A 23,454-nucleotide genomic window follows, 5' to 3' on the forward strand; every position below is an offset into this window, starting at 1 on the left:
GAGAGAAGGGATGCTGTGGCTCTGTCCTTCTAGCACAAGGCACAGTTTTGACTCTAGCTTGAAACCCAGGAAGGAGAAACTGGTGCTCTGGAAACAACTTCAGAGAGAGAAAAGTAAACCAATCAAAATCATCCCAAAGAGGGGAAAAGACCTTCTTCTTTAGAAAGCACTGGATTGGAATCTTCATCTGAGTTTCTAACCAGGTGTTTTCCATATTTCTAGCTACATTCTGAAGTCTGAGGTTAATAACAGCAGCAATAGCACCAGTAGTTAATGTCTTGTGGGTCGACTTTGTGCCAAGTATTGCAATGTATTCTGTAGGTATCTTGTTTCCCTTAATTAAATCATTGGAAATAACCACACAAAGGAGGAATTATCAACTCCATTTTTAGATGGGAAAACTAAGGAAAAGCAACAAAGCACACTGGACTGAAATCCCTTCTGAGGGTAAGGAGGAGGGGCTAAACCTAGCTCTGCAACACCCAGGGCAAGTCTCAGTGTCTCAGTCCTACCCACATAAGAGAAGGCTTGCATACGTTGCCTCTACACCACCACCTCTCCTGCCTCAATCTGAAATGGATTCACAAATTCCAGTACCTGGGAGCGCAGCCAATTCATGTGACTGTTCTACAGTACCTCCTCACATCCCACTCCAGTCCCTTGTAACATTCTGGCTGTTATCTCACCCCAATCCATAGCTCCAAACAGCTGCCAGTGACATTTTCTTCTAGGGCTCTTTTACTTGGAGAAGCAGAATACAAAGTCATGAGGACTTTTTCCCTATCCAACTCCCCTACTGTGTTGACAACAAGGGGTGAACAGAGTCAAGCCCTGATGACATGCATCTCTGCACTCTCAGCCCTGCCAGGCTTCTACTGTACCATAATTACTAGCATTTCAGCTGCTGTTGGTGGGAATGTATCAATGGCACACCTCTGACATTCTGGGATGCTCTACTTCACCCAGAGAAACAGTGTATCCAAGGTCAACGGCTACATGGCACTTCCAGAACATACCAGTGCCCTGCCTGCCACACTCTTGGACCCAAGATGATGAAAACCTCCACTTCCTCTTTGGACTATGACAAATTGATCTTCCCCAGGGAATCAGCCCACTGAGGATCCAGTTCACATTTCTCATCCTTTGGCCTTTGAGCCTCCCTGAGAAGGAGTGGGTCCTGTTTCTCATACATTTATGGAGAGATGAGGAAGAAAAGAATTAAAGAAATAAACTGGGGGAAAATGATCTGCTAAACTGTTAGAAAAAGTATAGGTGATAGCTTTATGAGATATATGCAAATAACTCAAGCAATGGTAGCTCTCAATGTAAGAATTCACCATGAAGGGAAGAGAAGGGAAGTTATTTCTTGAGCTCCTGTTATACATGAGTTCAATGTACTAGATATCCTCATGAACATTTTTCTATTTACAACTCACAATAATCCTATGAGGTGTAGAGTGTGCCCATTTTCATAGACTAGGAAACTAAGACTAAGAGCAATAAAGAAACTGCTTGAGATCTCATAGCTGGCACATGGGAACCGCCGGCACTCAGTCATGTCTGAGCAACTCTGAGATCCAGTGAGCCAGGCTGCCACTCAATTCTCTGTGAGTTCAAGAGCATAGTTCAAGGAGGGCGAGGTCCCAGACTGCAAGTTATGCTTTGGCACCAACATTCTCCCTCGAGTTTTCTCTTTTCATGGAATTTTCTTAAACATCCATTATGTTCTTCACACCCTTTTTCTCAGCCTCTCTAGTCTCTCGGGCAAATGTGCATTCGCACATTTTCACGGTGCATTATTTTGCCCGTTAAATATGCATTAAATACAAAATGCTGTCACTGGAAGCTGCGTGGCAGGCCTGTAGGATCCTCAGCCTCATTCTTCAGGCCCTACTGGGACCTGTCATGTTGGACCTGCCTGATTGGCAATCACTTCTTGACAATGCAAAGAGCTTGGACAGGGTCTTTTCAGTGTCTCTTTTATGCTTTTGCTAGGGGATTTCTCCCTCAAGCTGTCAAAGATTAAAAAGACTGAAAGCAGCAACCAGAAAATGTGCAACCAGAAAATGTGCAGAGAAATAGCTTGCAGCATATGATGTACATACGTGAGTATGCTGACCACCATCACAGCCCCTGTCTTATTAAGTCAAGTCCAATCAAGAATCCAGGTATTCTTGGAGGAGGGAAAAGGGCAGAATATCAAATACAAAACTCTCTAAACTGATACTTGAACATTGGAGGAATAGGGACTCTTGAGTGTGCTTTAGAAAGGATGTGCCCACTGAAATATATTTGCAGTCAGATCTTAGGAGGATATTTCTCTAGGTCAGCTGAGCTGGACATCTGAATAGATATTTGTATTATCACAAAGAAATCTTAAAATGTCATTGCTTCTCATATTTGGTTTGAGTAAAACTCACTCCTCAAAACTCTGCCCCATACATAGTCTTGACACCAATTCTTTGATGGATACTGATGTCTCTTGAACCATAAAGCACATCTCACTACAGGCCACAGAAGGTAGAAAATAATGACTTTGCCAGTTACTTTGGACAAATGGAAAAACAAATAGGGCGGGAGGAAATATAAAGTTGGAGTTCAGTGGACTCAAAGGTAGGGATGACACCACTTTGTATGTTTCATATGTGCAAAAGGAAAGCATGAATTCAATGACAAGCAAAAAATTCAAAGTGGCACCAGTAGTATTAGACCCAGTTCTAAGAGCCTTAGCTGGATGACCACTTTTATCCTCATTTATCCTGTGAGGTGTTATTACTAAAACCCCCTTTTCACAGATGAGAAAACAATGAACAGAAAGGCAAGTAACTTGCCCATGGTCACACAGTTGAGATTTAAACTCAGGTAATCTGACTCCAGAGCTTGTGCCCTTAACCTTGATTTACATTGTTTCTCAAGTTAAAGTCCACTCATCCACTGAAAAGAGCAGAGGCACCTGGAGCTCCAGTTAAAAGGCTCAGCTCAAAAACACTTCTTATTAAGCCCTGATTTTAAACCTTCTTGAATTCTCTAATGTAGGTTTTGCAAATTTTCTGTGTAAAGGGCAAAGCAGTAAACATTTCAGTCTTTGTGGGCCACAGAGTCTGCTCATGATCACTGGATTCTGCCATTTTAGAATGAAAGCAGCTACAGAGAACATGTTGAATGAATGGCTTTGTTGTGCTTCAATAAAACTTTACTTACAAAAATAGGCAGTGGACCAAATTTGGTCTATAGGCTATATAGTTTGTTAACCTCTATGTATTATCATAAACTTTAGCTATGCAGCATTCCAATCACAAGTCAATGGGAATCTGAGGGTGAATGTGGAGCATAGTATAAATATTTGGAACTATTGCAAATGATCTTTGTCTTAAAAAAATGGGGGAGAGATTAACTTTTTGTCTTTTCTGATATTTCTATTAAAATTTGGTAGATATGAGACATTTTATAGGAAATAATCCATATCAAGCCAACCACTTATTCTGATGAAAATTATGGATACTGGCTAGCATATGTGCATTTAGATTTAATATTTTAGTCTCATAAGGCAAATGCACATGCTCAGGCAAACTGGGATCTCTAAAAGTCTGTCTATTCAGAACACATGGAAGAAAAGGAAGCAGAAAACGGACAGCAGAACAGTTAAGAAAAACAATCAGCAAGAAACAAACCTATCTACTTCATCTTGAATAGCAGTGGCTTTTAATCTCCTCCTTGAATCATGGCGCTGATCACCATGATATGACAGCATGGTTCAACCCCAGGCCCTCTTTCCAATGATTAGTTCGAGTACTGATAACCCCTTTCAAAGCCTGTGGATAGCAACCTGCTGGGTCAAATCTTTATGTGAATATATATTTTTTTTTTAAAAAAAGAGTTCCACATATCTAATTCTCTATTTCAAATTACTTAAGATATATGCTTTTTAGGACAGAAGAGTTGCCTATGCCCTTGAAATTGACTTATTGAAACAAATAAGAATTTCTGTTTTGCAAAACATGAAAACAAAACAAAACAAGAAAAAAAATGACCCTCATGATGTCTACACTGGTCTTAATCAGAAAACAAAATGCCAAACAATGTTGCTATAGTGTAGTCATGTAACACATCAACTAACAGATGTTGCCTATACAAAAGCAAAACACAAAGGCCTCAGATTGATTCACAAATGCACTATTTCTTGCATATTGACAAAAACCAAAACACATGAGCTCTAACCTGTACCCAGCCTTTCCAGAGGATTCTGCCTGAGAAGCAGAGTGATTAGATCCTGGGCATCTGGTGGTGGGGCCTCATCCTTCTCAGGCCAATTGATTTCATCTGGAAAAAAGAAAAGTAGTTAATAACTATTTCTCAAAGGGTGGTCCAGGTCCCAACAGCATGGACTCACATACATATTTGTTGGAAATGCTCATCTCAGGCCCTGCTCCAGAGCTACTGAAAGGAGAATTGCATTTTAAAATCTTCAGTTAACTCCTCTACAGAGTCAACTGCGAGGAGCATTATTTTACAAGAAACAAATAGCACAGCTTTCCACATGATAGGATGAAACTATTTCAATAAGCAGTATCTTTGGCAGAATTGGCTCCCACAAGTTGTGCCCTCTGGTTATTAAGAGGACTCAAATATGAAAAATTGTGATATGTGTATTAAGAATTGTAATGCAAAAAAAAAAAAAGAGGACTCAATGTAAAAAAAAAAACCCTCCAAAATGCCTGTGTTTCACATGCCCACCTATTGGGGATCATCCAAAAGTATGATTTTCTCTCTTACTATCCTCAACTAAAAATTTGGCCACAACCACAGATCTCTTTGATTCCAAGAAGCAAAAAGTTATCTTGCAAAAAATATTTATAGAGACAAAGAAAAGGTCAAAATACTAAGACTGAAGAACAAGAGTAATACCCAAGTAATCTTAATAATGGAAGTGTTTAAAATCTGTCATAAATATTAGAATATGTTCTCACTCTAAAGGAGTTTGCCTGAAGATAGGTGTGCGTGCCTGTGCGTATGTTAATGCAATAAAAACATGAGTTATTTCTGTGTGTGCCTGCCTCTAGCTTCCTCTGCTGCGGTTTAAATCTGATTTGGAAAATAAAACATGAATATGCATCTGAGCCGTAAGGCATCAAGAACAAAGCCAGCATTTGCTGCTTGTGTTAATTAAACAGTTGATTCCCCTTGCCACTCAGGCCTTGGTATGTCAGAAAACAGTCTAGTTATAAATCCATAAACAGCTCAGACATTGTATAAAGGGGTTGTACACTGCAGGCAACTCACAAATCTACTTTGTTAAAGTTTACAAATATGCCTGGCTTGCAAAGTCAGTGTTAGAAAATATTGTTGTGATTAAGGGGCTCCTCATCTGCAAAGTAAATTTTTCCCATATTTCCATTGCTGGCCTATGTAAACACAGTCCAAAAAAGACTGGAGGTGGCTGATAGAGATGTCAGTGATGCCTGACAAACTTCCAAGAAGAGAGGTCTTTTTGATCTATGCTTTGGGAAAATGCATAATATCAGCAGGTAGGGTAGTGATAGATCCTATTTAATTATCATTTAGCTTTGCCACAGGCCGCATAACAATAGTGAGGGTCAGCTTGTAGGCTAAGATCTAAAGGTTATTGAATTTTAAATGAAAGATGAACAGCTGTTGCAGAAATAACATTACACCATAACAACTACCAATGAAATCATTAACAATCTGTGGATTCAATTTGCTTCCTTCCCATTCTCATTATTTATTATTTGGTAGATATTTGTTTTCAGGTTTATTACATTTTTGTTAATTTCTTCATTGTGCCATTAGCCATTTTTTTTCCTGTTTATATAAATGGTACCCGCATTAACCTTTCCTTCCCTGGTGCAAGTTTTCTATTATGGAAAGGAAGACCAGATGATATTTAAACCATTTGTAAATCCCACACCAATTTCTTTGGTTAAAAGGAAAAAAAAAAAGAAAAGAAAAAAGGCACACAATAAAAGTTGGGTACATCACCAGCATATTTTCAAATTCCATGTTAACAAAACTTTCTCAGATCAGTTTTCAACACATACTACTCTCTCGAGATTACAAAAGTCAGTTATGTGCTATAATGAACAAGTTCTTTTAATTTGTTGGCTCAACTGTTTGATAAAGGTTAATATTTTAGTAGTGAAAACTGTGGCACTTTACACATTTACATTGAATAGCTGCTTCCCAATAGTGACTTAAAGATAACTCCTGATGATATTTACCACTGATGACTTGTCCAAATAGCTCTTCTGGAGTATCCCCAAAGAATGGCACACATCCAACCAGAAATTCATAGAGGATTATCCCCATGGCCCACCAGTCCACTGGCTTCCCATAGCCCTGCCTCAGAATCACTTCTGGGGCGATGTATTCAGGTGTGCCACAGACCTGAAAGATTATTGCAATATTAGGATAACTGGAATATTAGATATGAATTAAAATGAACAAGATGACTATGAATTATTTTGCCTAGAGTGTACCAGCTTAGCTACATGGAAACATATGGACTAAGACCTTAAAAATAGCAATCATGACACTAAGGCAAATTATCACTTTAATCCCAAAGAAGAATAGTTTAGAATTCTACTTGAATTCAGTTTCAAATTGAGAATCTGACCCTGTTTGGTCATTTTACCTATTTTACCAAATTAAAAACATTTCCAATACTTAAATCAAAAGAGCAATGCATTTTTAATCTGTCATAATCAGGAAGAGTTTTAATACTTGTATCTCAGAACTGATTCACACCATGGTATTTCATAAAGGCATGATGGCTGAGATGTGTTTACCTTAAGTAACTTTACAATGAACAGATTGTGGGCACGTGGTAATGAGGCATGCTTAAAGGGAAATTGGCCATGGCTTGGATTTTAGAACCCGTGATTGTACAATGCATCATGAGTTTGAAGAGTACTCTACTGAGACTCCTGAATTCCTTACAAAAACAGTTTTCCATTTGTCTCTCTCATACTCTCACTTGTGTGCAATTAGATCGTTCGTCTTGCTAACAGACCATAATGCTGGGGGAGGAATTGTGGAAGGAGCGGACAGTTCAAAGAGGCCCAGGGAGACAAATGGGAGCAATTTGCACTTTATTAAACGTAAGGCTTATACAGACATCTAAACCACCAGCACTAATGTGAAGACAGTATACACAAGCGGATTTCATTGGCAATACCGTACTTTATATTTCTCCACTGCATGGAATAATAGCATGCGAGCTTACCTGTTTATCCAGGAACTCTCGAGCATCCTTCTCAATATGACCCTCATAAAGATTGGTGGTCATGCTCATTAGTCCCACCTTAGATAAACCAAAATCTGTCAGCTTTATGTGCCCCATGGAGGTGACCAACAAGCTATGAAGCAAAAGGACACAGAGAACAACAATCACTTTGAAGCTGTTTCTGTGTTTTTAGTTTCCCTTATTCCCTCGTCAATTTGTAAGACTCTCGCATATGTATCAGAATCAACATTATTACCCAACCTGGCCTGGGAAGAGACTAGTCACATAAAGCTGTCAAATACTTGCCCCTAGTGGCAGAGAACAATTCACAGGGTGGGGCCCAAGGCAAGGCAAAGCTGATAATCTACTTGGAGGATAGTTTTTACGACACTGTGACAAATTCAACTATGGAAGTTTGACTCCTTTCCAGTTTCAGAATAAGAGAGTAGAAAGGGCTATCAGTAATTTTATGTCATACATCAAGAATTAAGATAAGCAACTCATCTGTGATTCAAGTGAAACAGTTTAAAACACTTGGATGGAAAAATGTATTGTTTCAGATTTCCACTTCCAGCTCTTATTTAAATTTGTACTCATTAACCACAAAACCTATATTTCTTATTTTACATGCAAGGAATGTGCAATTGAATATATTTAAAATTTTTAAATAAACAAAACTCTAAAGGAATAAAAGAATTAAAAAAACTACTGGAAGGAAATATAGCAAAATTCTAATCGTTTTATTTGGTCATACTATGCTAAAATCTTTTCTTCTTTTTTCCTCTGTGTTTTCCAAATTTTCTGGAATGAGGATGAGTCCATTTTATCATAATTTTTTCAAAATAATACCTTTTTAACATGTAATTTTTTTTAATCATTTCAATCAGTGGAGAAAACATGAAATATTTAATAAATAGCATCAAGATGAATAGGTAGTTATTTGGGGAAAATACTCTATTTCAAATCAGATACCAAAATGAATTTCTCATAAATTAAAAATCAATAAACAAAGTTTAAGTAAAATGGAATATCAAGTAAATTATTTTAAAATGGGATGGATTACCTAAGTATGATATCAAATGCAGAAACTATCTAGAATAGTTTCTTTCAAAAGTTTACATCACAAAGAAAAAAACTTTAAAAAAATTCACTCTGGGTTTAATCTTTTCCTCCTATTTCTCATAAGTTATTATTATAATGCTGGCATTATAGCTTTTAAAAATTACATAAAATCACCATATATGCTGTTAAAAAACTCAGCTTGAACATTATGGAGGAATTTAAAAATGTACAAGTAGCATTAAAACATTTTGTACACATTAGAAAACAATTGGTATTTGTAAAAGGACATGTGTTTCATTAGTGTACATACTTGTCTGGTTTCAAATCCCTGTGTACAATCCCATAATTATGTAGATATTCCAAGGCCAAGACAGTCTCAGCAAAGTACATCCTGGCCATATCAACAGGGAGAGGACCCATGTTTTTCATTAAGGTAGCACAGTCTCCCCCTATTAAACAAAAGGAAAAGATTTAGTAGGTACAGTGTCAACTAGGATTAATAAAGATCAACCGTTTCTTTAGCGTTCAGAATTTCAAAGCAGAACCACATTTGTAAGACATCCCATTCATAGTGGAGACTGTGTAAAGTAATCATGTTCTTAATTAAGAAGTGGAAAAAATAAAGATTTAAGATGCAGGATTTAACAGAGCAGGCTTGGCTCTGAAGTAAAACTGTATTTTGAAGAACTGCTAGCATGACGTCAGGATTATGGTAATAATTTAAAATATGTCAGTGTAAAACATGGATTTTGGAAATGGGCTACATGAGTCTGAATTCTAACTCTGCTCTTAAGGCTGAGCTCTTAAGCAAACCAGTCAGGGTAGTCTTGATTCCTTCATCTACAACATCAGGATAGTAATAGGGTGGAATTTTTATGAGGATTGCAACAATCTAATAATCTGGGATACTGCCCAACAATATTAGTTATTGTTGTTGTTAAAATAACCACAACAATGGTTAACAAAGCAAAGCACTGGTGCTGGAGAGGGTGATGGGTGGAAGTCAGGCAAGCCTGGCTTTTGTCCTCAAGCACTCTGTATCTAATAGTCTCCCTTTCTTGGACTTTGTTTCATTCACCTGCAAAATGAAAAGGTTTAGCTAAAGGACATTCACTGTTTCCTTGAGTTTTATAGTTTTGCAAATCTGTTCAAACAACAAGGGCTTAAACTCCATGCTCTGAAAATTGTTTTGGCCTTTACTGATCTATTCATTTTATTCACTTTATGTCAACAAGTCATGGCCACTCAAGATCTCAGAAATTTAATGGGGAAAAGATGGAAATAAGGATATTTAGAGTATTTAAAAGACAAGACCACAAACCACTTTTAGAAGGAAGAAAAAAAGCTGAAACTCAGGAAGACTGGCTGGATTTTCCTGGCTGTCTCTCTTTTCTCCTAACTCATTTTTAATTTCACAACATATCCTGAAGAAGATATACTTTTAATTCATTTAAGAAGAACAATAGTAATGAACACTTTTGTGATGTGTGATAAAAATACATGGGAAAAATCCCATGGCCTATATTCCCACTTTAATGACCAACTGAGGGGAGGGTAGTTAAGATTGAAAGCTATTTAAAAAGAAAAACAACCTTTTTCCAAATAGCACTAATTTTCCCATTGTTATAGTAGAGGAGGCACTTTACAAGCAATTATCAGAAGATAATGACTGGGAATACAGCCATCTCATTGCCTGGCTTCAGTTCCTACGTGGCTATAACTGTTATGCAGCACAAACACAGCTTCCACAACACAAATGAGGGTGGGACTTCTGGGTACAGGTGCCGTTTCTCTGAGACAGATTTACCTTCCACGTATTCCATGACCATGCACAAGTGGCGCCTTGTTTCAAAGGAGCAATACATGCTCACAACAAAGGGGTTTTCTGCAAAGGTTAGGATATCACGTTCCACAAAGGCCTGCTGGATCTGGTTTCGAAGGATGAGGTTCTGTTTATTAATCTTCTTCATGGCAAACCTCTGCCGGGACTCCTTATGTCGAACAAAGTAGACTGCCCTAAAAAGGACCACAAGTGTTGGAGTTCACAGGAAGAAAGGAGGCAAGGACATCTTAGGGATCCACTAAGCTTGCAATCATTGACTTAAGTTCATTCAGCTCTATACATATACTATACTGGAAACTGGAACATCCCCAAATTCTAGGACCCATCCCTTGGCTAGATTTATTTTTTTCTATTTTTTTTTTTCAATAAAAGTCATGTATCTGGCATTAAATTCACTGTCATTACTGAAAAAAGGAGCTGGGCAGTCCCCAGAGGGAGCCAATTTCCAAAAGCTAGCTGATGTTTTCAGTTTTTCCACAAACAAAACAAAATCCAATATCTAAGTCAGAACTGGGAAGAATTAACAAAATTACATACAGATCACAAACTAGATACTTTCTAGCATTCGACATATGTTAGGCACTTTTGCTTGACTAAAGCAATAATTTTCTAAATAATACCCTTGGGATCTGCGAAAAGGACCATAGTTTCTGAGAGTATCTGGTTTCCAATTGAGAGTAATTTACTTCCCACAAAATTTCCAGATAAATAAGTGGGTAAGAGGTTATATGAGGCCGTTCTGGGACAAAGGGTAGCATATTTTCTTACTATGGACATCAGCATATGCTACCCGTAAGTCTGTTTCAACAGAAAATGCATGTTTTTAACAGAACCATGGACAGCCATGTAACTTCGTTCCTGCTCCCTCTAATCCCTGGCCAGGGTGTTAGGAAACTTGACTGTACAATGACCAGACCAGTCTGCACTTGAAATCTGCCTGAACTCTAATCCCAATGCTCTCTACAGCAAGACAGTGACTTCTTGGGGATAAGGTAGAGAAGGAAATAATTAGGAGGAGGAGGAGCCTTAGAGCTCCATCAGGATAAGAGTAGCAACAAGGACCAAGTCCTGACTGAGCTCCATTCCTCACGACTCTTCCCTCGCTTGCCATCATCACCAGAGACAGCTTTAAATTCTTCAGGAAGGCAGTGATCAAATAGATAATTGACTTACAGTTATCAACTTTTAGAAGTGAATAATGAGTTACATTCTGCAACCAAATGCAGTTATCAAATAAGAAATAGTTTACAAGAAAAGGCTATTAATCAGAGAAGAATATCTTGTGGAAATCCTTCCAAAACAAGAGGTTATATGATCTGAGACGCTCTGAAAGCTGGTTATTCACTGTGCCTAAACAATGACTGCAAGGAGGACCAGGGCGTCCTGGGCCCTGCTGAACCACTATTATCCAGCTGAATCACTAGTGTAATTCTCAAGTATATTCAAAAGCCCAGTTTAATTAACGTAACGTCTTTCTTGTACATGTTCAGCATTAGTTTTTCTTTCAAATATATATCTCTTTGTCTTTTCATTTTATTCATTTTTTTTCCTCTGCTCCCAAAATCACCTATTTATGTCATCTGTCTCTAAGCATTTGGAAGGGCTTTATTCCTCTTATTACCCTCTCTCTCCATTTCTTGGGTTTCTAGTTTTTCCTTTACTGTGGAATAAAAATCTCTCTTAACTACCCTCTACAGAATCAACACACTGAATAAACCTGGTGCTGTTATTCCCATTCTAAACAAAAGTAATGTGGGATCCATCCCCCTGGGCATCCATTACTTTCCTCAGGGACTAGCAATCCTTGCAGCATGTGCAAACCAAGCACCCCTGCTCCCCCAGGCTGGGTCTATACATACCATCCATCCTATTTGCTGGCTGGACTTGATATCAAAACTAACTAACTTAAATATTTAAACCAATGTAATGTGATGTGACAATAAGAAGCTCTGTTTATATATATATATATATATATATATATATATATATATATATATATATATATAAACTAAAGAAATATTTTAGAAAGTTTTGACAGACACAAATTACTATATAAAGTTCCTATTGATTTATAGGAGGTGAGATTTCTAAAAATTGAAAACATCATAAGCATCTAGATTGCTACATTCAGAATGATTCAAGTTCTTGTACTTATAAAGAAGCTAAAATTTGGGGCTGGGATTGTGGCTCAATGGTAGAGCCCTTGCCTAGCATGTGTGAGGCACTGGGTTTGATTCTCAGCATTGCATATAAATAGATAAAATAAAATTCCATTGACAACTAAAAAATATTTTTTAAAAAAGAAGCTATAATTTGGGGCTGGGGTTGTGGCTCAGTGATACAGCGTTTGCCTAGCACATATGAGGTTCTGGGTTTGATCCTCAGCACCACATAAAAATAAATAAGTAAAATAAATATGTTTTGTCCAATTACACCTAATATATATATATATTATATATATGATTTGAAACTTGGCTGTCTTGAGAAGTCTGGCATCTAAAGACCAGTAAATTCATACATATTTCGGTTAAATTAAAATGTTTAAGGTACATTTTTAAAAGAACTTTCTACTTTAACCAACTTTTTAATGAACTTAACTAACTAGTAATTCTCTGTGCATCGTGCATCAGATAAAGGGACTTTACTGTATTTTTCTTTTTCCAATTTCCAATTAGATAAAATCAGAAGTCTATAGATAATTTAAGCTGCTTCTAATCTGGTGATGGTAGAAGGATTTCAAGACAGATCACAAAGGAGTGGAGAAATTAACTAGCTCATTGCTTAAATACAAGCACTGAGAAACAAATAATTGTCATGAAAAGGGATTTCTGAAATAGGGAATACACTTTTAAAGTAAAATTAAGAATGCAAAATGTTAAAAAGGAAAAGCCAGTACCTTTCTATTTCTTGCCTCTTTCTAAGTGTTAATTAGAATGCACTTGGCTTTCTATTTCTTCCCTTAATAGACCCCTAGATATATATTCTGATTTTCACATTTAGACTATCACAAGGTAGCCATTCTGATTTTAAATCAAGGATCACCAAGTCTTACATAAATAATTGTTCTGCAATATTTTCTAAGAACAATAGGAAGGACAGGAAGAATGGAATTGTATAGGACTGTATGAAAAAAAAAAAAAAATGATGCCCCAGGCCCAAGTTGACTAGGATCTTGACTAGCTCTCTTTGTGGCACTGTATAAGTAGTGCTTTAATCTGTAGTTTCAGATTTTCAATTTATAAAACTTGATTTGACTGTCAATCTGTAGTCTCAGATTTTCAGTTCATAAAACTAGGAGGTTGGCAAGACCTCCAAATTAGAATTTGCTATAACTGTTCTTTTTGTTTTTGTTTTTTGTATGTTTTATGTTCTTGGTTTTTTCCTTTGTACTCCTTTGGGAATGTTATTCTTCATGCTAGAATTTGTTTACTCGGTAATAATTGTTTTCTTTCACATACACCTTTCCTCCTATAGGTCAAAGTTCTAGACCTACCTGAGCCATTAAAGAGTAAGAGATTGCAAAAGAGAGGAGAGAGCAGGAGAGAGCAAGAAACAGAGAGGGACAGCAGACAGCAAACTTCCTAATGCCTGAACATTGCACCGAGCAGATATGGCTTCATGTTTCTCTGTTTCCTGTCCCTAGGAGTTGTTTTGTTTGAAAAGGCTTCTTCCACCAACATCCTTGTGAAATAGCAAAATCCAAGGGAGGGAGATGATGTGGAGTGGAAGGGAAACTAGGGACTCCTGTTCTCAGGAGTCAAGCTTCTCTCTATCCAGGCAGGACTGGGGTGTAAAATGGGGTAGAGAGAAATGGACTTGAAGCTGACAGGACCTAGAGCCAAATGAATGCATCCTATTTGGAGTGTGAATGTCTAATGTGTATAAAATTATGCATGGATCAGAGAGCCCACTATATGAGACTGGATCTGAGAATCTGCTTGTGGGAATGAGGGGGCAAGTGTTAGAGGAAAGCAGTGAGGAAAGGCAAGGGAGAGAGTGCAGCAGAGGGACATGAGTCAGCTTGCACACGTGTCTCCCTGGTAAACATCCTGGCCCCAAATAATGACAGAGTAACGGGCATCAAGGTTAGAAAGAAAGGCAAAGTGGTGAAGAAATGCAGTACCTTTCAAATTTAGTGTTTTCTCTTTTGAATCAATTTTATTCTTTCTCTTTCAAAACATTTTGAAGTAATAACTTAAAAACCCAGGATGTACTTGATAGAAGGAGGAGGACCACTAAACCCCAGTTAAGATAGCTAAAAGTTTTAACCAAAAGATAATTAAGGTAGAGTCCTGCTCGGAATGCGAGGCTATGTTACCATGTCTCTGAGCCTCTCTTTCCCCACATTCAAGTGGAAATAAGATCAACTGCCACACCTGGGGCTCTGGTGAGGAGAGCACATAGATTAAAAAAAAAAACCAAAAAACTAATACTGTGCCTGGCACACAAACATGGGCCTCTACAAAATGCTAAGCTGCACAAAGGGATGCTTTACCTTGAGCCAAGCATAAGAAACATGTTAAATAGAGGAAAAAAATGAGATGTTTATCAAATTTGAATTATCACACACATGGTCACCAGGTATGCCAGGAAAACCATGATGTGTGTTTTAGCATGAAAAGCAGATGCCCTTCCTAATGAGATGTTGGTTCCCAGTACCACTGATTTTTGAGAAGGCAGGGAACCAATGGCCTTCTGAGCCACTGATGTGAGTGGTGAAACAATTCACAGAAAACTAAGATAGCCTCTAAAGCCCAGGTCTCCCAGTGTGCAGGAATCCATTTGTTCAACCAGTTCACATCAGCCTGCAGTCCGCATCACGACTAGCTGAACTGATAGAAGTAGCGCCATTCAAATTTCAAATTAAAAATAATCAAAACATAGAGGAAACCTGTCAGAAATGTAATGAGAGATTAAATCTGAGAAACGCAAAAGAGAAAAAAAAAAGTTTTGGCTGATTGGCTGAGGCGCCGACAGGCAGCTTGTAAGCCCATTAATGACTTGGCCTGCGTCCTGGGTGTTTACTGATTCACAGCTTGTTTAACTTCTTGTATATTCCCAGCCATTCCCTAAAGTGTGATATACCTCATCTACTATACAGTGGTTTAATTGCACTACAAATGAGTTTACTCAACCAATTAGAACTCCAAATACTGCTAAGATATATGCCCAAGTTTTACAAAAGCAGAGCTTCTCAGATCATCTTATTCCAGAATTCTACTACCAAGAGAATTTAGCAATTCTCAAGCCCATGTGCCCATTTAGTCAGTGAGCAGACTTCTCCCTAAAGAAGGAAGATCTCCTCAGCTCATGTCCAAAAGTATAAAGAACTGAAAATCAAATAGTAATAAACAAACAAAACCCACAAATGACTTCCTGCTAGGACAACACTGGGGTCCTTAAAAAAATATTGCAAAAATATAACACCAGAAAGCTTTCATGAGCCACATCAGGATATATGCCATTTGACATAATCCTGAAAACAAATTGGTGAAGCATAGAAAGATCTCACAAATATTTAAGTTCTTCACTGAGTTAATCGTGTGGAAAATATTAGAGGTGAAAAAAATAGTAGGGAGAAATATCCCTTGTGGCACAACAAAAATCGCCTTATCTCATCTGCTCTTATGTGTGATAAATGGCAATAAACGTCTCTGGGATTATTTATTGCTCTCCATTTATAGATGGAATTGGGATTAATACTTAATTAAACTAGAATTCTCAGGCTGTCTAAAATGGATCAGGTTACTAATGTGCACTAATTGCCCTTCCAAACTATCACTAATTCAGAAGATCGTGTGACCATTTACCTCCCTATGCCCTGGGCAGGAAATTATGTGTCTATAAAAATGAATCAAGGAACTGGAAGAGAGAAATTCAAAGCTTCCCCCCACAAGGAAATGGTAAATGTTTAAGGAGATGGAAATGCATATGATCATTACATATGCAATGATGTATCACAGTGCACCCTATAAATGTGTACAATTATTTGTCAATTAAAAATTTGTTGAAAAAAAATAAAACCTATTTTATATGTTATCAGAAGGTACAATAATAAAGGAAAAGAAAAGTGACAAGAATTTAATGTCTACTAGGGGACTAAAATGTATTATTTGAAAGCAAATCCTATAGCACATTTGTGTCAATCTAGAAAATACATCTCTACCTTAAAGAAACAAAAGTGGATTGGGGAAGGAGCAGCACTAATGTGATTAGACTACAGGATAGGGTTCAATTCTTAAGATACTGGTGTACTACAAAGATGAACAGAAATGTGTTGCTCTAAATTTTCAAACAGTCTTATTTAAATACTTTCCTGACACAGCTGACTATTCTTCAGATATAAATGCAGGCTGATTCTCAAGTTAACAGTGCTATATATAAAATTGTGTATGTATGTGTATGTGTGTGTGTGCACGTATACATAAACATATAAGAACTGGGCATTTTGAACCCAAAAGGGCAGACTGAAGGAGTGGAAACAGGAATACATAAGACTTTTATTTCATAAAATTTTTCTCTTCAGCCCTCTAAAGAATCCCTAGGTCACTTGCTATGTTTTCTGTTGGGGTAATCAATAGAAAATGATTCTGGCTACACATCATACCCATGAAGGAAAGAGCAGAAATCTCAAGTATTATATCTGCATGTGAATAATAAATATTAGTAGGGGGTGTTAAAATATAATAGCCTCTCTTGAATTACTCACCCATAGGCTCCATTACTAATCAATTTAATTGTTTCAAAATCACTTTCTCGAGGTTTCCTTCGAAGTTTCAGGGAAGCATTAGAGCTCTGGGGAACAAAGAAGGAAGTTAAGAAAATAGTTCAGAACTTGAGAAAATTATTTTAATGGCAAAATAGATAATAACTGAATTAATTCTGTGTTTTTCAGGGGCTGAAGTGCAGTATTCTAGCTAAAGGAACCTGGAACATCTCTAAAGATCAGTCTTCCCCAGAGCACCCACCTCACAGGAGCTCAGCTGCTTTTAGTCACACCCACATTTCCAAAAGAGAAAGGCACCAAGCTTTCTGAAAATTCCCCATTTTATTTTCCCTCTATAAACTCTCCTCATCCTAACCTCATTCTAGTCTTAGGACATTTTGAGATTTAAGTCCAAAATACCAAACCTTCCTTCAGATTTCAGTGTGCCAGAAAAGAAGTGCCTGGGTGGCTGTCCCTGGGGCTGGTGGAGGACATGGCCTCTCTGACCCTCACTGGGGTGTGACCTTTTCATTGCTGTGGCAATCTTTCTTGTTTGGGAAAACTCTTAGGTGACAAACAGCACACCTAGGTGTAGAATGCCTGACTTTCTTTACCTCCATACCAGAAATCTGAGTTGGGTTAGATCCCAATGTTCTAATGACAGCTTTCTAAATGTTTAGCTCAAAGGAAAGGGTTAAACATGGTGCTTTTACACAAACTCCCCTGTGCTCCATTTACCTAAGCAGGGAAAGGGTGTTACCAGCCTCTCTGCAGAGTCCAGAATCCACCCTGCCTCCCCAGGTTGGAAAGTACCCACGACTCTGAAGTGTGTCCATTCTTCCCAGTCACTTCTGATTTGCTGAGGCCATCAGTCATCCCTCATCTTGGGAGGACTTGGGCGCCCAGCCTCCCACTCTCCTCTCTGCTCCAGTTCTCTCACCATCCTGAGTGGCTTCAGTGTCTACGCAGGTAATACAACCAACCTCTGCCCTCAGAGTTACTTAACCTCCCCAGTTCAGCCATCTCTTTTCTCTGCCTCCCCCTAGTGTCTGGCCACAGGACACCACCTGCCATTGTAGAAAACAATTTGAGACTGGGACCACACCCTGTTCAACCACTCCCACTATGGCTGCTTCTTCACAGTGGTGAGCCCTGTACAAGGCCACCTAGTTCCATTAACTCCTCCCCACCTAGAGAATTCTTTTATGTCCATGTTGTTCTACTAAGTCACTTGAACGTCCACCAGAAGCTCTCCCTCCCAGTGCTAGAAGATAGCAGATATCCAATTGAGGGTTTGTTGGTTCTTCTTGGATGCTATCAAGGAACTCTAATCTCAATATATTCAAAATTATATGTTATGATGATAATAAAACAACTATCATCTATTTAGTACTTACTGTGTAATACTTTCCTAACCATTTTAATGGTATATCTCATTTAATCTTTCATAATCTCTTATATCTTTTAAGATGGGAAACCTTTAAAGATGCGGAAACAGAGACACAAAGAACCTTCCAGCCCACCCCAACACACACACCTACTAAGAGGTAGAACCAGTTTTCAAATCCAGAACCTGGGTTCTCAGACCCCAGGCTACACAGCCTGTTTCTGCTTTCCTGATCATCCCAACCTGCTTCATCCTGCTTTCCCTGCTGGTGTTTATTATTGAGAAGAATGACACCAGCCACCAGTACTCCTGGCCACTGTAACCATCTCTTTTTTAAAAAAAATATTTATTTATTTTAATTGTAGTTTGACATAATACCTTTGTTTTATTTATTTATTTATTTTTATGTGGTGCTGAGGACCGAACCCAAGGCCCTGCGTGTGCTAGGTGAGTGCTCTACCACTGAGCCACAATTCCAGCCCCTGTACCTGTCTCAACAGACTTTCCCATGGTCACCCTGCTGCTCCCTGCACCCCACTGCTTTCTTTGTATCAAGCCATGACTCTGATTGGGTCAGCTCCCTATTTATTCCTTCTACTTCCAAGTACAAACAACACTCCTCTAAAGCTCAGTCACTTCCCATTGTTCTTAAAAACAAAACAAAGCAAAATATAAACCTGACAAATGTGAGAAGTAGGGACCTGTGCGTCCAGGCTTCATCCAGGCTCTCTGGTCTCCAAGGTCTCCCTTGCTCTTAGCCCTTAATTGGAACTTGCATCCAGATTGTGTCCACTGCCCCTTATATTAATAATTGTTCACAATTTAGCTCAAGTGCCATGTCCTCAAGAAATCTTCTGGAGCATTCTAAATAAAGGCAAATCTCTTTATGGTATATTCTAGTAGACATGCTCTTTTTTGTCTCTGTAGATCTTATTTTATCAGTACTACCTTTTGTGTATGATTTCTTTTTGTAAATTTCTTTTTCTCTTAGAGGGGAAAACACTAAATTATCTGCCTATTATTGGACACAGTGTCTTCCATGTAGAAGCACAATAAATATTTGTTGAATAAAGTAATTAACACAGTCAAAATCTCTAGATGCTAACAAACAGAAAAACTAACATATTTTGTCAAGAAAGATACTTACACCCACTGACTCATCTGTTTCTGGTGTTTCTGCTGTCCCACTATCGTAGTTCCCCAACTGAGCCATTTCTAAGTTCAAAAAAAAAGGGGTAAGAAAAATATTGCAATTAAACAAGTAAGCTTAATAAGCTAAAACAAAAGAAAAACACTTTCTCCATTACAAAAGAAAAAGAAAAAATATATTATAATTGTGGGAAAAGTTTTACATCCAAAACAGCAAGAAGCAACAACTGAAATTTCTGAACGTGTTCTTTTCACATCCTTCCCTGAAACCCATTTCTAATGAACACCTAGACATAGGAACTTTAAAGACTAGGCCTCTGCTCTAGCTGGCAGTATTCACTGGCTGATGCAATTAAGGCAGCTTGCAAAGGGTTTGGGGGTTAAAATTCTATAATCAGAGAACCAAGAGAGGTAAGTCTACACTGACTCTGAGAGGCATCTAAGGTACACTGACCAGCTAACAAGTCAGAAATGACTCAAGTTGTAGTGGGCATCCCTTCCTCCATTTCTTCACATTTACTGAGAGATATCTCACCAAATACACTAAGAATTTACAATTTTAAAATAAGAGTAAAGGTAGTGAGTGGTTAAAGGGAATTGGAGATAAAAAGACCTGGGTTTCCACCACTATTGGCATTTACCAGCCAAGTAACCTTTTTTTATTTTTTAATTTAATTTAATTTTATTTGATTTTTTTTTTTTTTTTTTTTTTTTTTTGTGTGTGTGTGTGTGATGGTGCTCAGGATTGAACCCAGGGCCTTAGTGCATGAGAGGCAAGCACTATACCAACTGAGCTATAACCCCAGCCCTACAAGTGACTTTTTAACATCAGGGTTTTAACTTTCAAGGTTCTTCCCCTGAATGATGAGAACAATATTACTTATCTCTTGGCACTTTTATGACTATTATACACTACAATGCACATAAGTCCCTTAGTATGTTGATTAACAAAAATTAAGTGCTCATTAAATGTTGAATGTTATTAATTATATTGTATAGAGTAATTAATTCTGGGCTGAATGCCATATGCTTGACACCAGCTTAAGTACTACTCTGGTGGTCTAGTTAAAAGTGACAACTGCATCTAATTGCTCAACATACCCTGGAATGCATCCTTGTGTTTATATAAGTAAATTAGAAAACCTAATTCATTTACTGTTCATTTTTATACTTTAAAAATAACATGAAAGAATTTTCTTCAAAAGTTTTTTCTAATTTTTCAAAACTGAACATATGTAAAATAAAAAGTTCTAGTTTTTAGCTACAGATTTTTGCATGTGTCTAAAATTACTTCTTAGGCTCTTATTTCATGTGTTGATGTTTTCATAAGTACAATTATCCTTTGTGGGCAGTGATTACTTATAGGAGATATGAAGCAAAACAATATTGAAGTGTTAGTTTTAGATAAATATTTACAAACTCCAGATTCTGAAATTGATTGATACTAACATTCCTAGTTTACTTATAAGGAAATTCTAAAAATAAAAATGAGCTTAGTATAAACTACATTTTGGTATAATTCAAATAATGAAAACATCCAATGTTCTAGTATCTTAGATATAAGGACTCTGATAGGAACTAAGACAGATTCCTCTTCAAGGAAAATTTAATATTGTTTCAATAAAACTATATTAGCCATGGACACATATTAAGTCATTACTATGTTAAGAAAATACAGGGATAACTCCTATAATTTTTAAAGAAACCTTGTGAGTAGGTACTCTTATATCCCATTTTTACTTTGTGGAAGGAACTGAGGCACAAAGAGTTTCCTGAACTGTCCAGTGAGGGTCCTAGCCCACCTCTAATAAAACTCTCGCTCTTTACCTTTGCAAAACACACCTTTAGGTATGTTAGTTTAAATGTTGAAAATAAAGGGAAGCAAATGTAGATTAGAGTTTGTGATCATGTACCAAAATTACCAGGAGAAGTCACACATTAAGTGTTAATAAACAGATTAAAAACTATCCTCAACCTGAATCAAGATGATTAACAAGTTAAAAAAAAAAAAAAACTCCCAGTGATAAATTTATATTCCTAAACTCCAAAGGTGTCAAAGATCATCACTACTCTTTTAAAGCTTCTATTAAGATATGTAAGTGGGCATCAGATAGTCCTCATACTTAATTTCAGCTGACAGTGGTATTTCCTGTCAGATAAGAACACTGGGAAGAACTCCCTCTGTCTACAACACAAGAGCTGACGCAACCTTAACTACACCGGCGTGAAGAGTCAGTATAATATGCTTTGACAGCCTCCCCCACTCCAATTATTTTCATAAAAAAACAAATTAAAAGATGGCTGTGTTTTAAATAGAATTTCTGCTAAATAACTATTATCTGGGAAATACATATTATTTGTAAGCAGTGGGTAGTAATGGAATGGAACCAAGAGTCAGCTTTTGAAGCAGGAAGCTGAGGCATCATTTTGTAATGCCTGAAGAGATTTTTAAAACTCATCTAAATACCATTAAACATCTGCCCTTTTTATTTCATTGATTTAAACCATTTCTGAAGACTCATGATTCAAAAAGGTAAAGATGGTAATTTAAAAGCCATGGGGGAAAATCTCTCCCCAGGGAACTTTTCAGAAAAGCAGCCACCAGTCTCTGATAAGTGATGAATCTGTTGTGGTATTGCTTTCAGTACAGTATAAATTTATCTGGCATTATCTCCCAGTAATGCATGCATCATTTCACTGGAAGCAAAGATACGATGGCCATAAGAGCAAACAAAGCAGGGAGAACAGGAGAGAGCAGGGCAGAGAGCAGCAGGTTCCCTGGCTTTAGACAGGAAAAGCTCTGTGCAGCATTTACCTCCATCATTTACCTCCACAAACAACTGAGAAGGACAAACGCTGTTCGAAAATTCAATTTAATGAACCAGGAAGATAATTTTGAATGGAGGAGTCAATGTTAGTTTATGAGTCTTTTTAGGCAGTAATAACCTAAGTGTTATAAATAACAATTTCAAACAATAATGGACAAAAGGTTGGAAGGGAGCAGGGGATTACCAATATTAGATTTTTGAAAAATCACTATCAGGATGCCTCCTATTCTCTGTATTTAATAGAATTATAACTTTTTTTTTATTTGAATCAACCATAAATCCATTTACCCCTTCAGAAAATTTTCTTTATCATTGGCTCTCTTGTATATTATTACCTTTCATACTTTCTTGAGACAAATAAACAAAAATAGACCTACCAAAACTGGATTCAATTTAAAGCAATCTACCACCAGTTGTGTTACTCCCAAATTGAATTTAAATGTCAATTTTAAATGAATGATAATTAATTTCTGTAGCGACACTTTCAAAATTAAAAGTACTTTCAAGAGGAGCTCAACTGATCTTTGCAAGAGGAAAAGGACTCAGAGAAGATTAGAATCCAAACCCTTCTGGGACAGGCTGGCATTTCTAGGCTGACAGGCCCCTAGGATATCAAGCAAGGCTGGGTCCCACTCTCTTCATACCAAAAATAGAAGTATGCTTGCTTGCTCCTCAGGACCCAACTTAAAGCTGTTTCCTTCATTTTACAACTCATCCCCCAAAGGGACTAATCAATAAACACAGCCAAAACAGAAAAAAAAATAAAGACTTGCTGTGAAATTCTTCCATGAGGTCACAGGATAAAAACAAGTAAAAGATCAACTCAACCAAGAACTCACCTTCCAGAGGATCCTTATTGAGACCCAGCTGGCTGATGATGTACCTGGGGATGTCAGTTTTGATACCCTGTCCTTCTTTTGCATGGCCTTCTGCTGCTTCTAATAGGTAATAAAATTCTTCAGGATCAAATTCCTGGCAGAAGACAAAAACACAGAGATACTTCCTTGAGCCAAAATGGTCTGAGGTTTTACTATGTAAATCCCATTCACAATAAAACTGCTGCACACACATGGCTGTAGGTTATTCATACAGAATGGAGGTAAATGGCTTTAAAAACTATATAATTCTCAATTCATATCTGAAGACTATTCAAATTCTAAGTCAATACATGTGATACTTGGCAACCCAAAGATAGTGATAATTTCTAATTTTTTTGTAATAGAAATTTGAAGGTACTCT

The 23,454-nt window shown here is 37.4% G+C and overlaps 1 protein-coding gene across 6 annotated transcripts in view; it reads right to left on the reverse strand.

Moving 5' to 3' along the window:
- Mast4 (microtubule associated serine/threonine kinase family member 4) overlaps nucleotides 1-23,454 on the reverse strand; it is a 552,573-nt gene that overhangs the window by 29,528 nt on the left and 499,591 nt on the right. For all 6 annotated transcript variants that reach the window (XM_076857186.2, XM_076857189.2, XM_076857185.2 and 3 more), the window contains 8 exons: nucleotides 23,055-23,187; nucleotides 19,386-19,453; nucleotides 16,855-16,940; nucleotides 10,110-10,318; nucleotides 8,613-8,751; nucleotides 7,241-7,373; nucleotides 6,237-6,402; nucleotides 4,219-4,320 (listed from right to left, as the gene is read on the reverse strand). In XM_076857186.2, the coding sequence (XP_076713301.2) occupies nucleotides 4,219-4,320; nucleotides 6,237-6,402; nucleotides 7,241-7,373; nucleotides 8,613-8,751; nucleotides 10,110-10,318; nucleotides 16,855-16,940; nucleotides 19,386-19,453; nucleotides 23,055-23,187 (1,036 nt within the window). The remainder of the gene's footprint in view (nucleotides 1-4,218; nucleotides 4,321-6,236; nucleotides 6,403-7,240; nucleotides 7,374-8,612; nucleotides 8,752-10,109; nucleotides 10,319-16,854; nucleotides 16,941-19,385; nucleotides 19,454-23,054; nucleotides 23,188-23,454) is intronic.

The sequence above is a fragment of the Callospermophilus lateralis genome, chromosome 5 (genome assembly GCF_048772815.1).
Source record: "Callospermophilus lateralis isolate mCalLat2 chromosome 5, mCalLat2.hap1, whole genome shotgun sequence".
Lineage (NCBI taxonomy): Eukaryota > Metazoa > Chordata > Mammalia > Rodentia > Sciuridae > Callospermophilus > Callospermophilus lateralis.